The 21372-nt window shown below is 41.3% G+C and overlaps 1 protein-coding gene across 1 annotated transcript in view; it reads left to right on the top strand.

The window, feature by feature from the left end:
- Nucleotides 1–21372, top strand: part of LOC130206638 (sodium/hydrogen exchanger 9-like) — a 75201-nt gene that overhangs the window by 6034 nt on the left and 47795 nt on the right. Inside the window, 5 exon segments of the mRNA XM_056434692.1 lie at nt 12513–12556; nt 16708–16751; nt 16754–16842; nt 17792–17904; nt 20757–20850. Coding sequence (XP_056290667.1) covers nt 12513–12556; nt 16708–16751; nt 16754–16842; nt 17792–17904; nt 20757–20850 — 384 coding nt within the window.

Raw genomic sequence — 21372 nt, 5'->3', positions numbered from 1 at the left:
GGAACCGCAATCAGCTGTGTCACTATAGGGTAAGCACTTTGTTTCTCATTCACATAAATGAACACATCAAAAATACATGAACACGCACACACAGAGTTAAGTGCACAGAAAGAAGAGACTGGCTGAGATAATGGAAATCACAAAATGTTCTTCTACAAAGCTCCACAGTAAATTATTAATTGTTTTATTACAGTGTGTCGCAGTCGAGGTCTGTTTTAGAATAAATATTATATGATATTGATAGCGATGTGTGCATTTGTGTATAATCACCTAAAACTAAGAATCGTGGGGTTTTCGTTAGCTTAGAACGAGCCCGTCATATCTACCTGGGGAGTGGGTTCTCTTCACAGTCTGCCATGTTTCTACGGAAACCCAGAACGGACAAACCAAACATAATTTTCAATATCCAATCACTAGAGGCCAACGCATCCGCCTGATTTGCACATCATTTCAAATCAACAGGTGAATTGTTGCCATGACAACAACAACAACGTTGTGCCGGATTTAAAAATAGAGCAGTACGTGGAGTGAGAACAAAAGAGAACAGAACTAGCCCACGATATCAGGGAATAGCAAGATATGTTCAAATTAATCAGTTCATCAAGGGGGTCATATGAAATTCAAAACTGTTATTCAGTAGTTAAAATGCTGAAAGAGAGACCATTGAATGAGTGATTCAGAGATGTCGAGGTTATTGTCCCATATAGGCTCGGCTTCTATTATGCATTTCACAATGGCATAAGTCCCGCCCCTGCCTCTGATTGGTTAGTCATTACACCCGCCTTTGCGCTGATTGGTAGATGTTTTCATTGAGAAACTGTTTCATGTCACGGTGTCAGACATGTCAGTGGACTCACTTTATAGGTTTGAACCCAGGCAATGATGCTATTCTAATTTAAATTATAAAGACATCATTTCTGAGAATTCATCAACATCAGAGCAATACAGTCCTGGATTAATGGGAATTAACAGGAATTCAGTGTCTGACATTAAGTAAAAGTATTATAAGATAGTAGAAACTAAAAGTCAAGAAAAAGTAATCATATACTCATAATGCGGTATTTGCTGCATGGAAAGTGTTGTAACCATGAGTGGTAGTAGAACATGAAACATGTATTTACTGTATTATCATATACAGAACATGTTTTTATCACGGTGATTATAACTGCGCTAATCAAGGTTATTAATCACAACAGTGCCTTTGCTATTATAACTAGTCAAACCATCTGCTGTGCACAGTTCTATAGTGTGCTCCAACAGCACACACGAGATTATCAAATAATCAAAACCTGCTTCGCATTAGTGTGTCGGTTAAATCTGGGCTGCCACTATGGCCTCACGGCACTAGATGGCGCTCTCGGACTTTGGAGGAAATGGAGACTATGCGAAAACCTCATAACTCCAGTTGTTGTTTTCCTGTAATCACTTCAGGGTCCTATTTGATCAGAAAAGCAGTCTTCAATTTCGTCAAGCCCTGAAATCTTATGAAGGATTTAAAATGTATATATTTCTTTCCCTCTTCTGACATTTTTAGAAATACAAGGTTTTTACTTAAAACACACACACACACATACACACATTTCACCTACAGGTATACACCCAGTGACCAATGTTTTAGGCACACCCATACAATATAATGAAATCCAAAAGCATTGTTTTTAGAGGTCTCAATTAAAGTATGTGTTTTTACCATTGAGTGAATGATGGAGTTGTACGAGCATCTTATTGAAAGGTGTCTCTCATATTTATACCTCCTTCACCAAAAAAAAGAGAAACCGTGCACAGAGGCTGTCGTATAATGCACACAATGGGTTAACCCGAAACCAGAAAAATATGTCATTTGTGATTAGAGACTATATATATATAATGTACTCAACTTAATGTAGTTCAGTGAAACGACACCTTTTAACTATGACATCGATAATAAACATGATTGAATTTACACATTTCTGAGAGTGTCACCAATAGCGTAGCTTTATGAGCTTTGTAAAATGACATGATGGCAGGGCCTCTATTGTGTTGTACTTCATTAGATTGTACTGGTGAACCTAACGTCTTTAAATTGCTATCAATGTGTTCTCATACTCTGATACCTTTAAAGCTGCTACTGGGTTGAAGAGTTACTTGGTGTGTGTGTTGTTTATTTATGCTATTATTTCCGCCGTCATGTAATGATTTAGTTGTCAATAGATTCACAATGTTTTATGTCCATGGGAAAGATTCATGCCCTCTAGATATTATGGCCGATGGGCTTCTCCAGCCTGCTGAAACCCAGCGTAAAAGATGTTGTCTCTCCCCGCTTCACTCACTCTTTCTTCCATACATTAGTCCTTGCTCAGAAACGGCCTTCGGCAAAACTCTCCCCAATTCCCCCGGGAGTCCGAACACAGTTTGACATGTTGGGTCACGTGTACATTCTTGGATGCGAAGACACAAGACCTGACCAATCCTGTTGCTTGTTTGTGAGACTGCCATTTCCCACGGGGAAAAGAGAGTCTCATGGGAGTGGATGAACCTTGATGACTCAACTGACGAAGTACATCCACTTCCTCTCTTTCTCTCTCTCTCTCTCTCTCTGTGTTCGCCTGCCGCTGTATCTCTCTCAGACACACACACACACACATGAAATGTACGACATTACCACGACTTCAAATCTCCCTGAGAGAAAGATGAGTAAGACAGCCTAGTTGCTCAACCTGAGGCCACTACTTTAAATGCCAGCCTTGGGGACAGGTCGTGTGCCATCACCATGGTAACCGAGTTTTGCCCATGGACAGAAAGCTTCCCTCGAGGACAAGCTGGCATACTGATTATTATGGGATGCTTCACCGCGACAGGATTACACACTTATCATTTACTAGTCAAGAGCTGGACTGCAGTGTTGAATGCAGAATGGACATATTTGCATGATTTTGATCTAGTATAATATTTTCACAAGGGAGAGCATACAGTGGTGCATTCTGGGACAGTTAGATTTGTTTTATTGCCATGCCCTAGAGCAGATAAGATCACTGCTTCAGTTTTATTTCTGTCACAATGCCCTTCACAAAACCCTCCGCATGGTTTTTTTATTCTTTCGGGTGATTCCGTGTTCACACGAGCACGCATACTCATAATTCTGGTGTCCTTTTATGATGTCTGATGTCATAAAATGATGGGGGTGGAAATGGATAAGTGCTGAGATGAGGTGTCTTAGCAGGAGCAGTTGACATATGTCTGTGTGTGTATAGTATGCCGTTGAGTGTCGATTGGATAGAATCGAGGGTCATATAGATCCGTATGCACACAGATTCCAGCAAATGTGGTCAAATGAAATGCTCCCCTGCGTACTCACAGCTTTGTGTGTCACCTGCACTAAGCAGCCGCTGCCTGGAAACGGGTCAGCTCACCTGCTGGTAGCATCTGGCCCCGTTACCCACACTACTCTATTATACACTTTATTGCTGTACAACACAAGTATAAAAATACATATTCTTAGGAATGTTTGCCACTTGCTCACAGTGAATGAAAACACACACATCAGAGGGATCTGCCTGAGATAAACATACAAATGAGTTAAAGAGAAATGCAAATCTGAAAAAAAAATATCAAAGACGGATAACGTGCCTGTTCGAGCAACGGTCTATTCTGGTGTTTGATTTGCTACTGTGGATGTATGCAGTTTTCCGCAGTATCAGAAAACATATGAGACTCCTCTGATATGTCAACCCTTTTCATACACACACATCTGTAACGCAGTGAAATGCCCTTCGTGCTTTACGCCATCCTTTCCCATATCGGCATACATTTGCATCCGCTTTGACTGCTTTGAATTCGGTGCACCCTTATCCTTAGTGGAACCACAAAATAATCTGTGTTCTTCAAGCACGGTGGCTCAGTGGTTAGCACTGTCGCCTCACAGCAAGAAGGCTCTGGGTTCGAATCCCGGTCGTTCCAGGTCCTTTCTGTGTGGAGTTTGCATGTTCTCCTCGTGCCTGCGTGGGTTTACTCCGGGTACTCCGGTTTCCCCCACCATCATAAAGACATGCACCCCAGCCTCACCCCGGTCATATGGATGTGAATGAATGTTGGTGGTGGTCGGAGGGGCCGTAGGCGCTGATTGGCTGCCACGCTTCCGTCAGTCTGCCCCAGGGCAGCTGTGGCTTCTGATGTAGCTTACCACCACCGAGATGACTGTGTGTGTGTATGACTACTGGACTCTGGACTCTGTAAAGCGACTTTGGGTGCCTTGAGAAGCGCTATATAAAATAAATGATTATTATTATCATTATTAAGAGGAGTCAAGTGGGATGTCATAAGGCTTCCCGCGACGCTACGGCAGTGGTAATGTTAATCTCCTCATTTGGTGATGAATTATTTATGACAATAAGTGATTGATCTGGTTGATTGTCAAAGAGGAGCTGTAGATTATGGCGTAGCTGTCACTTTGACTTGATGTTCCGATGCCACGCTGTGCTCAGCCCTGTCGGCCCGGGCGCCCTCGTCACTTTGATTAGAATCACACCGCAATGCATCGATGGCATAAACAACAACACCCTCGGCTTTCTCTATCTCGAGGTGTCCAAATATAGCGCCGGCTTTCTGATTTTCTGAGAGGGACCAAAGCAAAGAAACGCTCCAGAAATAGACTCACACTCACACACACACACACACACACACACACACACACACACACACACAGTGACTCAATGAGAAGTTAGTGTTCAGTAATAATTGAACTTGTTTTTCTTTCTTCATAATTGTCACATTGCTCGCTCCGGACTATATTTTCTGAAACAAAGATATGTAATAGGCCAGGTTCTCATTGCCAACTAATAGCTACGATAGCTTCATATTAAAGCAATCGTAGTTCGGCATATGGGGATGTTGCTCGTGACATTACTTTGGTATTCATTTGATACTGACTTAGGACTTGATTTGGACTGGAGATTTTAGTGACCGGAGGAGTTAACATTTTGCAATTATTGACAGATTACAAAATGGGGGCTTTTTTTTTTTTTAAGTTGATGAAGATAATATTTGTAGAAAGATATCGTTAAATGTTTCTTCCTCAATTTTACATTTTTAGCAGTGTGGAAGATAATTTCAAGCAGTATTTAAACCATCATGTCGGAAGATGTATCGTGTATATACAGTAAATATTTCTTCGGCAGGTGAGGCGGCACTGGGAGAAATTACGATTAATACTTTTTCTCAAATTCCTTGTGGTTTGGAGACTCTAAGTTAATGTCAGGGTGAGTCTGTTGCCCCTAAATGAGCGAGGGATGGACTCCAGCTCCTATTGACAATTAAAACGATAAAGTAAAGTATTGAAACATTTCTAGTAATAACAGTAGCAGATCTACAAGTAGCTGTAAATAGCACCTTTATGTTCCCATTTCTTTTGCAGTGCTTCACATTCTCGTGTGAGACGTGGACCGAAGTATTAATCAGTTCGAGACAGGAAAGACAAAATTTTGAATCTGTAATATCCCTCTTGATATCCATTTGAAAATATGTAATTCTTAGGAGACGTAAATATCCCTAGCATGTAATTATTTACACATTCCATCATCTATTGATTTTAAATAGCTGGTTTTATATAAAAGCTCTGTAGCCTTGAAACCTGTTCTTTTCAGCCTCAGAATAAGACACAGCTCAGGTCCCAATGTCGAAGGCCTGCTGGGCTGCATCCTCTCGCTTCAGGGATGGGTACAAAAGGTCAGTGAAACCCTCACTCAATTTCTCAAAGGAACGTCTTTTTTTGGGAGTGGGGTGGGAGCCGCTGTGGTTCTTCCCTTTCATCCTTGAGTTTCTATGTATTTCCTTCTTCAGGAGTTCTCTCGACAGGGACACTGAACATACTTATTTCTCTTAGTGTGCCGGAGCTGGAAATGAATTCTTTATTTACATCTCTTCACTCCCGGGCCAGATGTTAACAGTAAATACCAATATTAAAATGCAGTTTTACATAATTATACAAACACAGTTATACAAATATGTAAATGTGCATGTGTCACGATTTACCAGCAATATTGCAACATTATAAACAGAACTACAGTTTGCTATTGCAGCGGAGCAGTGGCAACAGAAATGCAGAAATGAAACTTTTGTAAAAATATACACCCTAATTAGATAAATATGTACATATGCAAAGAATAACAAATGAGACATGGTGAAATTGCAAAGATTTAACAGAGATATAACACCTGTCATATTCTCATGACATTACTGTGTGCTTTAGCTGTGAGTCCACTGTAACATACAGTAACATTAGATTGGGTTCAAAGTTTTTTCTACTTCTATCTAGCTGTAAATATTAGGTTAACCCGTTTGGGCTATTACAACTCTTCAGTGTCCCAGAATCTGATGGGCCATAGATTCATGGTGCGAGACTCCCAACCCGAGACAAAGAGCAGCATGATCCATTCCTGTAATGCTCTAATTAACTTTGTGCCCATTGATCTTAAAAATGAATTAGAATGAATGGAGATTTAAAAAGACCGTAAGCTGACGTGCCAAGGAAGTGCTTTGAGATTCAGAGGAAGAAAAAATGGAAAACATCTAATTATATAGTGCTGGTTTACTTCAACTTGCTTTCAAACTGCAAGGAAGGCTTTTTTCCGGCTGCAGTCTTGTGACCCCTGTTTGTGCTCTTGTCAATGCCTCCCAAATTAAGCACTTCTTAGGCGGAGCTGGGGAAATTATAGTAATTCTCTGTTGACGTTTATGGCTTCCCTAATGCATCACTTTCAGTATTATATCTGCCTAATTTGGTCAAATCAGCGAGCAAATCCCATGCTCTCTGACGGAGATGGTCATGAGCTTTGCCTCTGCTAAACCTCTGCAGCTGGGTAATTTGACCTAATAAGGCTTCCGTTCATCCCTTTCAACTGTATTATGTCTGGAATGATTGCTGACTCTCTCTACCTTATGGCGTTGCTGTGGAAACTGACGAACACATGACAGCGGTAGGACGGGGTTGCCATGACAACACGGCCAACCCGCACTCGCGCGTTTGGGGTGGGATCTATTCTTTTTGTATTCCCGTCTTGCAGTGTGAGTGGTGCACGACATGCTGTCATCAGCCAGGCATTAGGGGAGCAGGGAGATGGAACAATCCTGACTCCAGGGCCAACCGCACCGATCCAGATAAAAGATGTTCCCCAACCAGGAGCTTTGAACCCTTCAAAGACCAAAGAGCCAGATCTGTCAAAACACGTCCTGAGGCCGCTCTTATTATCAGTCTGGTCGTACACCGTGGTGCCCTCACCGGCCTGGTATTCACTGCAGGGCCAAACCCGCCATTGGAGCGCCGCTCATTAATCATACCTGATGTGTCAAGAGGTGGAATATTAATCTACTCGGGGCTGTTATTGTTTTGAATATGATATTGTCCGGCCTTCAGTTTCTTTTCCTGTCCATGCCTATATCCGTATGTGTGTGTTTATTTGTTGGTGTACATCTGTGTTGTCTTTCTCATTGTTTTTGTTAAATTATGCTAGTTTTGTTTTGCTTGTTTAAAACCCTCTTGTGGCAGTTTCAATAAAGATTTGTGCCAGTGTGTTTTTTTTCCACGTAGTACTATATTTCGTTCCATCTACGTATTCATCTATCTATCCAATGGGATGTATTGTTTTCTTAATCTGATGTAAACGTACCTACCGTCTCTGTAAACAATGCCACAGGCAATATCTTTGCAGAGGGAGATACTTGAGGTGTCTCGGAGTGCTGAGCCGACTTGTCACCTCTTCGTCAATGTCGGTATCCTCCTCGTCACTCAGTCATCGCCGAGCCGTCCTGCGGGGCCGAGCACGTTGCGTGTGCACTCATTCGTATGCTCTGCATCTTCTGTTTACCGTTCGGTTCATATTCCTATAAGAACAGGAATGTGTTGAGAGATTCAGCTGAATAAACAAGTGCGGAATAAGGTATTTGTATTTTTCACCACAGTGTTTCATCATTAATGATCTGAAAAAACATTTGTTCAAGATTATGTCGTGAGCTGCAAGATAAAGATTGTGATTTTCTTTCTTTTTCTTCTATCTTTTAATTTATTTTTAATGAAATAATGATGTTGATTGTTGTAATGAAGCATGGCTATAGAGTAATGACACCATCGGGGGTGAGATCGGTTCCCTATAGTTTTACTTTCACTACGCAATGCTGTCTTCCACCCGGAACAATCTGTACAGGCTCCATTGACAGCCCAAAAGAAGTGCGTCAACCACTGTGCTATCGATGGCCATCCCCAGTTCCCAAAACGTATACATATAAGTTCTTTGCAGTTACTTTCCCAAGAATCAGAAATGACAGCCAGTGAAACAACCAAAGTAACTGTGTAAACGCTTTATCAACTTTAGTTCAGGAGCTAAAAACTGAAGGCAAATTAAATGTTATCACGAGGGACCCAGATAAAGTGCACGATGCAGTGTTTCATTTTCCAAGAACTTCAAACTTCAACAGCAATCATTTGAAATTGCCTTGCTTCAGCATCTTTGCTCATCTGGGTTTAAATCAAAGGCAAGTGGACTTTTTGTGGTTTAGTTCTTTTTGTGATATATAATGTTCTGCCACTGATCAAAGAGGTTTCATCAGCTCTACTGATTGGTTGGGGGTTCCAGCGCGAAATGATTCGCACCATGTCGTTACATAAGAGTAGAATCATCTGGAGCAGGCACGTGCACAGATATTTTGGGGGGCAGGTGCTCAAACCAAAGAAAAGGGCACCCAATGCCAAAATAAAATTCTGACAGAGTTGAAGCTTAAGCAGCATTGCACTGATGAAGCTGTCCTCGACTTGCGTTTCGTCTGGGCAGGATCAGACCGCTAGCTTACATTTTCTTTATGAATAAAGATGAATTATTATATAGCAACAATAGTACAAGCGTTCTGATTGGCTAATGGGTCGTCATGCCAGCCACGTATTGCCCTCCTCGCTGGTCTAATACGGAGCCCTCTGACCTCATTTTCAAAATGAGCGATATTGATAGACATCAACAGCCAAGAGCAGTGGTCCTCAAACTAAGGCCCGCGGGCCGGATACGGCTTGGCCCTCTGAACAATACCAGAGAGGCCTTATGATTTTTTTTCAGTCTGGCCAAGCTAATCCTAGACTAGCCCGTTAAATAAAACGGAATAAGAATTCTCTCTCTCTCTTCTCTCTCTCTCCTCCCTCTATTCTCTAAACATAACAGCTGCAAGGCTTTGGAATCAGGGATTTCACGAGTTTTGTTTGTTTCTTTTTTAAGGAAACGTCGGACCAGTTGTGACGTCATGTTTTCAGAAGCGCTAATGTTGTGGTTGATTTATCACAAAACAACGTCAGGGGACAAACACCGTCATGACCTGTTGGTCTGATGCTGCGGGTCAGAGGAGAAGGAGGTGCACCCGTTTAGTGGCGCGAGGAGCACTGCGCGGAGGAAGTGTGGGGCGGGGAGGGGGTCGTGAACTTTTTATAACTTTTAAACTTTTTCATAACTTTTTAACTTTGTATAACTTTTTTATAACTTTAACTTTTTATAACTTTAAACTTTTTTATAACTTTAACTTTTGATAACTTTTTTATAACTTTTTATAACTTTTTTATAACTTTTAAACTTTTTTATAACTTGTTGTAACTTTTATAACTTTTTAATAACTTTTTTATAACTTTTTAACTTTTATAATTTTTTTTATAACTTTTTTATAACTTTATAACTTTTTTATAACTTTTTAACTTTTTATAACTTTTAATAACTTTTTTATAACTTTGTAACTTTTTATAACTTTTGTAAAACTTTGTAACTTTTTATAACTTTTTATTACTTTTTCATTACTTTTGTACTTTTTTATTACGTTTGTACTTTTATTACTTTTGTACTTTTTCATCACTTTTGTATTCTTTATTACTTTTGTACTTTTTTTATTACTTTTGTACTTTTTCATTACTTTTGTACTTTTCATTACTTTTGTACTTTTTTATTACTTTTGTACTTGTATTACTTTTTTATTACTTTTGTACTTTTATTACTTTTGTACTTTTTCATTACTTGTGTACTTTTCATTACTTTTTTACTTTTTCATTACTTTTGTACTTTTTATTACTTTTTTACTTTTTTAGTACTTTTTTACTTTTTATTACTTTTTTACTTTTTCATTACTTTTGTACTTTTTCATTACTTTTGTACTTTTCATTATTTTTATACTTTTTACTTTTTAAATACTGTTTATTCATTGTACTTTCTAATTACTTTTTATTATTTTTTTCCTTTTTTTCTTCTTTTTATTACCTTTTTACTTTTCATTACTTTATTAATTTGTATTATTTTACAGGTGATATTGATCCAATAACAGTGATATTGTTCCAGTTACAGCACTCAAAAAAAGAAGAAACAAAGGAAAAAGTAATAAAAAGTAATTAGAAAGTAAAATGAATAAACAGTATTTAAAAAGTAAAAAATGATGAAAAAGTACAAAAGTAATAAAAAGTACAAAAGTAATGAAAAAGTACAAAAGTACCAAAGTAATCAAAGGCGGGGGGAGGAGGAGGGGAGCTCGTGAGCACCGCGGAGCATGTCGGGGCGAAATTCTCACTCGAACTCAAATAAATGCCCCGTCGGATATTAAAACACATTTGTGGGGAGTTGATGACAGAAAGAGTAACTTTTATTCTTAAATCCTGATGAATGAAAAAAATGTGTCTCCAGCAAAAAGGGCACTTTTCTCATCCAGGGCAAAAGGGCTGGTGCTTGAGCACCACTAGGGGTCTATCTGTGCACGTGCCTGATCTGGAGGTTACAGTAAATGCCGGCGGCTCCTTCCCAACCATCAGTGCTGGTGAAACCGATACGACTCACAGCAAGCCCAACTGCCTTTGACATATTAGTCAACATCCATTCTCCTCGGCTCTCAAAATCTTCCAACATTTCCTCGATGGAGGCTCAGATACACAAAGTCCATCTTTGCAGCTCAACCCTCTGTAATAGTTTGATTATAAACTATTTCTCATCATAGTGGATACTACTCATGAATAGCTATGGTTAGAAAGTCATCATTCTTGTAAAATGTTTAGTTAGCCCTCTTTCTTTACAGGTTGTGTTTTTTGTTTTTAATTATTTTCCCATTCCAAGTCATCACCGTGTCTGGGCTGTGCGTGAGATTAGCTGTAGAAGTTGAACAGTACCATCTATGTGTTGCATTCCACTCAATCGTATTCAAAACAAACACTCTCACAACTGCAGGTTCAGTCTTCGTAAACATCCACGTCCACTTAACGTCATCTAGCACGAGGCCCCCGTGTGAGAAACTGAATTATGTGGGGAGAAAGTCGTTGTGTTGCTGAGCAGTAAGTGATTCCTACATTATTTAAAGCATGGAGCTCTCTATCTGTTCCCCTACAGTAGACTGTAATTGGCTACTTTGGGGAATTTTAATCAGCTGCAGCACTGTAGCTCTAATCTCCCCTCTTCTCCAACAAGCGTCCTCTCAATATTCCCAGAATCGTGGTCGTTATCTCCCTCTATGGTGAAAACTGCAGCAACGCTCCGAGCCAATAAACACACACAGTATATGCATGCTCAGCAAACAGGAACACACGTGGAACAGAACCACCTGCAGTGCTAACAATAAGCCATTTAATTTAGTCGGGTGTCTACCGCTGCTACCGCCGCCAGCAAATCATGGACTGCCGTGTTATGACACAGGAGACATTTACCCTGTAGAATAATTTTGCTCGTTACATTTTTTATTTTATTTTCTACTTGAAAATGTGTTGATCCATCTGGGCAGGAAATACTATAAAGTGTCAAACCTTTTTTCCTGTGGTTCTTCAGAGTACACAGTGACTCAGTAGTCATTCAGTGTTGGTACACAAAGGCCAAACTATTTTATTTAATGCTTCGTGCACTTGCATGACAATCGCATCATACACAGAGAGCATCACACATTAAATACTAGATATCTTAAGTTTGCTACGACAGTTTAAAATATGCAGATTATTCTTCATGAGTCATTGAAGATGGCCAGTGATCAGCATGGTGTTTGGTGCTGCTCCGTTTCCTTTGCCGACACAAATATCGTCTCATTCTGTATTTGCATCAGCTTGAACAAGTCTTTGCTCGGTTTAATAATAATAATAATACATCAAATTTCTATATCGCTTTTCATAATACTCAAAGACGCGTTACAACACATAATTTAAAAATTCCTAAAAGCTATGCATTAAAAATTACAATAAAAACAAACGATAAAAGCAAATAAGAACGTTCAGAGCACACAATCACACATTAAAAGCAGTTTTGAACAGGTGGGTTTTGATTAGTGATTTAAACGATGAAAGTTCGGTTGAGTTCCTCCGGCTGTTCCAAGTGTCAAAATCCGCTTTTCAGTGCTGACATTTTGTGCTTGTAATACACTCATGCAACTCTAATTCCCCTGCCTCCTCCCGTTTGTCGCAGAAGAGGTGATACTCCACATCACTTTGGCCATGTTATTAGCAGAGCAGTTATTGCACTTCCTGCAGTCTTCGCGAGCAGCAACTGTTGTTGTGAGAGCCACGCGTGGTCCTGAACGACGCCGTGGCCATCGCGCTGACGCAGTGAGCATCTCGCTTTCAGATTTGTCTCTGCCTTCAAGAAGGCAATATATTTTGAGTTTCAACTGATGGCATTATGGGGGTGGATGTGTAAGTGAGTAAAGGCTGCATGGATGCTGCCAGCTTTAAGGAAAGGGCGCGATTGGCAAGAAAACGCCAGAGCGCCTCGGATGCTATGCAATGGACTGCGTAAGCGAGTTGCCCCGGGCACTGTCAGCATCTCATTAAGGTGCTCAGTGCAGAGACTCACCGCCCGGGCAGAGACACGCGCTCCCAGCGAACGAACTCGGCGAACACAGCTACTGTCAAACCCTGAGGAAAATGCAGCCGACATAAAACATGCAAACAGATGGCAAGATGGGGAGCAGAGAGAGAAACGACAGCTCACAAAGGTCCACGTTAATGGCCGAGCCAACAGACGAGGAAAAAAAAATGTCCGGGATAAGACATATGCCCATATGTGCATGTTGTTTTCAGAAGAGACTGACGCATCACTTGTACAGTACTTGAGCGCTCTTGACATCTCGCTCTCCGATCGCACAAATGGGCCCTGATGGGCAGGCAGATGGAGAGAAAAGGAGGACGAGTGTGCAGATTGTTGTGTGTACATTGACGTGCAGAGGAGGGAGCCTGCACGTCTTTCCCGGGCAAACAGTCGAGATAGTGCCGTGTTTGTTCCTGGAGTGGCGTGACCGGCCTTCGTGCCATCTCCTGTCACTTGACTGGCTCGCTGGCCTGCCGGTCGCCCTGGCTCCACACACAAAGCTTGCCCTTATTAGTGAGCCACGCGGGGCCCTGGCACTGGCATTTTAACAAGCTCCCGGAGCAGCTCAGCCTGACGCTGATGTGCCCTCTCACAGGCACGACACTTGCGGCTCCAGCAGCCCTGACCCATGCCAACATTCAACCAGGTCCTGTGTTGACATCTTGACATGACGGCCTGCGGATGCCTGTCGTCTTCGTGGGCCACACTGACCAAAATACTGGAAACCAAATGTAATCAAGTCTTTATTCTCATGAGGGGAAGAATAGATTCCCCCCCTTTCAATTTGCTGAGCTCATTAGCGACAGCTGGATTGATTCTCCCCGCTCTGCGATGGAGATTAAGGAATGCGTGCGCTAGCTCATTTCAACCTGACTGCAGAGAAAGTGGAGTTGCATCACGTTTTCATTTGTCAGATCTTTTTCAACATCGTAAGTCCTTAATCCATTGTAATGGTAGCTGGAGTAAAAAGTTAGTCCCGTGAGTTCTCGAAGAAGCCAGGGTCCCACATTTAGTTAGCAAACGCAACGACGACCACCACTTTCTCATTGTTTTGTTGACTCAATGGTTTAACATTAATTTAGAACCGTTGGAGTCTAAAGGGATAAGGGGGGGGGGGGGGGGGGGGCAGCAGCCTGCTCCATCAGCCACACTCTAAAAAGCCCAACTTCAAATTTGTTGTCCTAACACATTTTTTGAAGTTGAGTCAACAAATGCCTTTGAAAAAAGTTGAACTCACTCAAAATGTCAATTTCATTAATAAATTGTGGAATCCACTGAAAATGTTAAGTTGAGAAAACTTAATATAGTGGTTTGGGCATCTGCTGAGGTAACTAAGGCCACTGCGCAGGTATGTCAGTAAACACACACACATATATATATATATATACAAATACATATATATGTAAATACATATATATACTACTTTAATCTTATATTTTAAATAATAAAATAATATAAAAATATTTTCTTTAGCCCCTGTTTAAAATTCATTGGTTTTTGATACCATTGTTTGTTTATTATATTTAGATATGGATTAGATTTGGAAGGATATTGTCCATTGTTTAATGGCAGATTTGCTCCAGTTCAGGTTTTTGTCACTTATTGAATTAAAGGGAGCCTGTACCGTGAGAGCAAATGTTTCCCTGTATTTTGCTCCATTTATTTATTTAATTTAACAGACTATGAAGATTGAAATACTATAATACTAATGTGTAGGAGGTGACTCTTGTATGAAAGTGGTATATTTTAGTTTTTAAAATCTGCATAAAAATGTCTTGACTTTTAAATTGTATTGTTACAGAATGGGAAGAAAAAAATGAAAATGTAACCCTTGTGTTGCCTTCGGGTCATTTTGACCCGATTAAATATTACACCCTCCCCCCGCCTTTGGGTCATTTTGACCCGATTCAATGTTTCACCCTCCTGTTACCTTTATATTTACTAACATATTTTACCCTTTGGGTTCAATTTGACGCCAGCAATTAAAACCTCCAGAAAATTATTAGAATTAATATTGTTTTCCAAGTTTAAGTGTGAGGCACTTTATGTTTGTTTGTTGACTACTGAAAGAACACCGACATTAAACATTGAATGGGGTCAAATTAACCCGAAGGCGGCAGGAGGGTGTAATATTGATTCGGGTCAAAATGACCCGAAGGCAACACAAGGGTTAAAAGAGGCGGTGAATATTTATTATAGTCTCTGTATGCTTGTTTTTGTGTAGAATACAGACCCGGAGGAATCTTATGTGAAAGGAGTTGAACTGGGAATACTGCAGAGTGGGTGGAGCGGGGGTGTGGTTCAGGGAACGGTGTCTGATTGTCATCAGCTGGACTGATTGGTAATCAGATTGGTAATCAGTCCAGCTGATGACGATCTGTGTTGGTTATCTGAGTCTGTCTCCATAAAGGAGCTGGACAGACAGGAGATGAGAGGAGCGTGGAGAGCAGAGACACAGTCTGCTGTCGGACTAAACCTTATTACCGAATATCTCTCTGGCTACTTGTTGCTTATTGGTGCTTTAGGGGGGGAACCTACTCGTGACGGCTACACACGTGTCACAACCATGTTCCAAAGCTTGTTTCAAGGCCTTGATTTTGGATTCACAAAACAGAATTGTTTCTTTTTTTTCTTTATGCAGCCATTTTGATTTTTAAGGATGTTGACCCTCTGCTGTCTATGTTCAAGTGTTGACACCTGGAATTCATATAGTTATGCAAACAAATGTTTAGTTATTGTTAATAAACATTTTGTGTTTGAAGAAGTTTGTTTTCTTTAACTGTTGACTTTTCCAAAAAAACGGTGTACATTTTTAATTAATTTAAATGAAGGCAACGTTGCAAAGAATGTGGAGTGTCCTCAAATAATGGGCAGTGAAATTTAGTAAAAAAACATTTTAAGTTAAAAGTAACTTCTCTCAACAAAACATTTTAAGTTGAAAGTAACTTCTCTCAACAAAACATTTCTCAACAAAAAATGTTAAGTGCTGTTTATGTATGTTTTTAATCTACAAGAACACACAATTTAAAGTTTCTCCAATTTAATATTTTAAGTGTTCTGAACTTAAGTACATGAGTAGATCAAATGCAATATTGTAAGTAGTGTTAACTTAAATACATAAGTACGTCTGAATAGTAATGTTACGTTTGACAAACTTAAGATATCACTTTGAGTGAACTTCTTATCATAAGTTGACACAACACATTAGCCCTTAGTTGAGTGAACTCAAAAAGGCTTTGCAGCTGGTTGCCTCACTTTTTCAAGTTGACTCAACTTTTTTTTTTTTAGAGTGCACTAGCATGAGGGCCTGTCTCTGCTTGCTTTCACCTCAGGCCCTCTCTCTCTCCTCCCCCGTTCCCTTCCTCCACCCTTTGAGGCCTCTTTTGCACTCGGTGACTTCCATGTGGAAGTCTCCCCCTCCCCCGAAAGAGTCAATATTTATAGCGGCGTAAATAGCACGATGCTGCTGTCTTTGTGAACAACAATAGTTGTTCCCTTGTTTCCCTTTCACTACTATGGGACGTCTCGAAGGCAAATAATTCAGAAAGGATTGTTATCAGGGAAGGATTTAACTTGTAAAGAAGGGCATGTGTTCTTAGGAGTGCCTCCAATACATTTCCTTTAAAGGCTCAGCTCAGCATAATAAGCATGTGGATTTATTCTCACTGCTGCAGACTGGTTTACACCAAGAACCAAGTGGGCTATATTTATGTCGACTGCATTTCTTTTTCTGAGTCATAAACCAAGTTGACGCTTTAATGGTTCAACATCAGTAAGACTCATTCACTTCTGGAGTAATTGCGCAATTGCTTTCTTTGTGTTCTTGAGCAGTTTGTCGCATTTTTATGAACGTAACCCTTTTTTCTGTCTTTGTCCATTTGTCTTCCAGAGCCATCACCACCAACAGCCAGATGGGTGCAGGACACATCTTCAACCGGCCTTCTTCCTCTCTGTTGGTTATTTTCTTGGATTGCTTGGCAGCTCCTCGCTCTTTTGTTTCATATTCACAGTCATAACAGCCCTCATATCCTTTCATCCCCTCCCATCTCTCCCTCTGCACCCCAAACTCAATTATCACCTTAGGATCCGCCGCAATCTATCCACTTCCTCGATTGGCAATTGCTTTTCTAATAAACTCCGACTGTACCACCTGAACAAAAGCATCGCAGCTAAGTCTAAAGTGCTTCAGCAACATTAACGGTCTTCAATCAAGCCAATAGCCTCTGATTAAGTTTCGACTTGCGCTGTTGTCCAGCATTTCCGTCTGATCTTTTAGTTTTAGGATGACAAATGAGGAAGTGTCATGGGAGGTTCGGGGCACAGCTCAGCCCTTATTCACAGTGACTTATCTCTGGGTGTGGGCAAAGCACAAAGTGAGCATTTATTCGATTGTGCTGATGCCGACCATCGCAACAGTCTGCTCTCGTGTGCAACGGTAGTTTCTTAAAGAGACTCAGTTTGATGAACAGTTGTTCAGTTATCTTTTAATTACTGCTCTACCCGTCCTTGTTAATTACAAAAACAACCAGTCTTGGGGAGGTGTTTTCAATATTGTAAAACAACAGGGTATTTACGGGGGTTGGGAATGCAGGGCAGACACTGACCTTTCAACCTGTGTTGTCCTCTCTGGGACACTGTGTAAAGACTGACTGTAGGCCTTGCTATGAAGCTTTGCCAGAGGGGATGCGGGACAGTGAGAAAGGAGTGGGATGTGGACTGTCATCTGTTGGGGAACGTGCAGAAAAGGATCTCATAAAGACCCAGTGGGTTACTCTAAATGTGGGATGTCCTGGCTTCATGAGCAGCTTCTGCAGATACTCTTTGTTTGCAAAGGCTGCAGAAAATTGCGGCACCCTTCGGCACATGCATTCTGCCACAGCAGCTGTACATTTGTGTTGCAGTCGCATTGGCCTGATGCAAAATGATAAGTGCTGTTTGATTACCTTCTTGCATATCTTTAACTTTCTTTGCACCTCATCAAATTCACTCGGCTATATGAGAATCCACTGCTGGAAGCATCCGTCTTCTTCCTGCTGTCCTAGAAGAGCTTCCTCTCAGCTGAAGCCAGCGGACTTTCAGGTGAGCCGTGTGTGTGTGTGTGTGTGTGTGGCGATGTCAGTGCTTCAGACAAAACACAAATCCTGTTATTCAACTGCTGCCCTTTCCACCTCACGCAAACCTACTCAACTGTTCGCACTGACGCGCTCCCTCCTCCACAATATCGGTGGCACGAGCAGCGGTTTGTTTACAAAGCTCTGCTGTCTCCGGGCGTCTCTGGGGCCATTGACACTTCACAAACCTGGGAACGATACGTGCACTTGTCTGCCGTCTAGACTAGACCATCTGCACAATTCCTCGAAAACCTACACCGGCATTAGATGAAGGCCTTCACCCTCTGAGAGTCCTTGGAATTGTAGCGAGTCAATAATGTACAGATGAGAAAGTATGAAACCGTCTCCTCTCAGTGCCGGTGCCAATCCCCTTCTGGGCTCAACCCCCATAACTCATTTTGAAATGGTGTCCGCCCTACTGTTTCGGAGCATCCATGGACCTTTAGTTTGGAGATGCCCACAGATAGGCAGCACGCCATAACAGTAGAATTCTCGCTGTTTGTACAGATATCCTGGAAAGTCAAGATGTGCCCAAGTCTTGTTAAAATGGATACAACGTGACCTTGCTCGTGTTTTCTTTATCCATCGCCAAAGGGAGGTTGTATTCCTATTACATTATTTTCGTTTCCACTTTATTGTTTCAGAGTGTGTGGAATCTTGGGGAACTTATGTTCGGAAAGAAAACAAACAATTACTTGGCTCAGCTGCCTGGCATTGTCTTCATTTATTGCTTCACCTGCCAGGCGCAATGTAGTTCTGAAATATGAATGTAGTGTACACATGCACACATTAGTGGTGTTGTTCCTCCTGCCCCATTGTGTCAGAGGGATTTAATGAAATAGAAACCCTGTTCTATTGGACCCAGATGCCCTGTCCATAAAGTACACCACTGAATGCTGCCCTGTGTGGGAGGCTCACCGCAGCAAAAGCAAGGGCAGTGTTTATCTCTACTGTCTGATGCAGAGCCTCGGGTGTATTTGGTGCATATTCAACTTTTCTCTCCTGTATTGACACTGTACTATCAGGGCTAATAAGGAAACACCTAATTTTGCCTTCAACTTCGAATTGTCAGAAAGCTGGTTCTGATGCTAAGATTTTGTCACAGTATTCTAGAAATGAGTCATATTGCAATCTTCAATGTTCTCGGTCCACAACTAGACCCTAACTAAACTAATCTGATGAGTGCTACTTCATTCAAAGGCCTTTAATGGTCCATTTAGGGTGAAGCGGCAGCTCATACGGAGCGACCCAGTGAGCGGGAGGAGTCCTCCCTGGTGTCCTTTGGTAATCAAGGCGCTTTATGTTAATTGATGGAGTTTAGGGTGTGCCTAATGACCATCCACATCGCAGGGAGCCCTGCCATCATTCATCTTATGCCCCTCATAACTCCTCATTATTATGGGATGCATCTCATCTGTTGCCAAGCGCCCTGAGTTGGGGAGTCTCTGTGTGGATGATGTGTTGCACCTCCGTCACTGTGTATGTAAACCAAGGAGGATGTTGAACCGAAATGAGATCCGCCATGCTGGCACGCTCTATTAGACGTGGTTGAGCATTGCTGGAAAGAGAAATGGTGGACAGGGATTACCTGAGGTAGCACAGTGCAAGTACACGTCAGCATTCTAGTGTGACGGGCGAATGGGAAGAGAAAATAATGGACTCGCTTCACTGAGCAGCCTGAACTGCAGGCGCTATCTTTTCTTTGCAGCCGTATTTATTTCTGAGAGCTCTGTCCTCGAAATGTTGCTCCCCATCACAATCATTTCACATTTTTCATCTGTGATTTTCTTTCAATTTCGAAGGAGCAAACATGGGGAATTGAATTTTTGTAACAAATACAAACATGTCCTGAGAGGCAGCAACTCGCCTTTAATGCTACACGCTTTTTTTTCATTCCAGCTCTCTGCTCCAGCCGGCCCCCTCTTTCCCAGCAAGGGCACAATCCACAGAGATGATGTCATTTTTAGAGTTTGTCATTGCCAGAGTTTCCTGTCTCTGGAGTAGAAATGGAAGTAGCGTCTTTGGCCAGAAACATGAGGATACTTGAATTGGGTTGGACAGTACATTTAAGGCTGTTTATACAGCTGGACCTCACTGGAACCAGGACAATGGGTGGATACAGCGTTTGATCTGATGTCACGTAATTTAAACTCAATTAATAACGGCACCGAGGATGATTTAATTGGATTCCTGGACTGTGAATGCCTACATGCATTGTCCTGCACATTTTTCAACATATTTCAATCCTAATTTTTAGACGTCAGTTTATCTTTGGTCAGTTGCTTTGATTTAAGAAATGCTGGGTCGAACCACATATACAGTAAAAAAGACTCTCCACAAAACATTTTCCTATGATGGAAGGACCTACTGCAGCAAATTCTCGACATGAGAAAGCCCCAAGGCACATACTTACACATACTCACACACCTAATTACATCATATGTGCATGTATTAGCAATCTCACGTACTCTGTACTAATTAGATACAGCACATTGTTTACCTCCCTTCTGCTTACAGAATAGTCCTCTATGGCTTTTCACACAAAATGTTCACGCTCACATTTACTCCATGATAAGCCATAAACCATATCGCCGCTTTAATGTTTCAGCATCAGTAAGACTCATATTTACATATTAATGGTGCAATTGCTTTATTGTTGTTAATTAGCATTTTGTCTCTTTTTCATGGACGTAATCCTTTTTTCCGTCTCTCGTCTTTGATGTCATGTATGTTTATGTTTAATACTTAATTGGCTATTTTCTCTTTTTTCATTCACTCCCCCCCCCCCCCCGCATTTTTTATTTATTTTAAATGTATCTTTTTCAAGTATTGTGACGGTGCTGTTTTGTGGCTTGATCCAGGCAAGGTACACGATTCACAATTGATCCTCCGAGGACAGGACCAGGACCAGGACCAGACAGGTGGGTTCATGGAGGGGGATGGAGGCCTCTTCAGCGGTAGTTTTCAGACAGCCTTTTTCAGTTTACCCGTTTCAGTTTACCCTTTTGATGCTGTGTTTGTGTCTTGCGTGTGTGTGGAAGCAATCATTAATTGCCATTAGTGCTCTAGCTCTCCTGTGTGTCTGTGTGGGAGGCCAGACTCCAGCGTTCTGCTTAAAAGGCTGAACACAGATGGAGGCGAGCACTCTGTCATACTGTACCGGCAAGCTTCACAGAGGAGCAAATAAATCAGAGGTACACACATATACTCATACATGCATTCATTATTCATTATCGGTGCCACAGTTGGACTAACTGTTTATCACAGAAAGGCCTTTTAAAATGCTGTGCGGCACCGATGAAGCTTTTGCCTATAAAGTGGATTGGCTCTACGGATGTGTATGGCGCAGTATGTTTACTTGGCAGCCTGCCTTTATCTACATTTTTATGATTTATAAATGCAGCTGCAGCTCAAAGGACAAGACAAATGGATTCAGGGTGTGC

The sequence above is a fragment of the Pseudoliparis swirei genome, chromosome 16 (assembly GCF_029220125.1).
Source record: "Pseudoliparis swirei isolate HS2019 ecotype Mariana Trench chromosome 16, NWPU_hadal_v1, whole genome shotgun sequence".
Lineage (NCBI taxonomy): Eukaryota > Metazoa > Chordata > Actinopteri > Perciformes > Liparidae > Pseudoliparis > Pseudoliparis swirei.
Note: the sequence above shows the minus strand (reverse complement) of the source record. Positions and strands in the feature narration are given on the sequence as shown.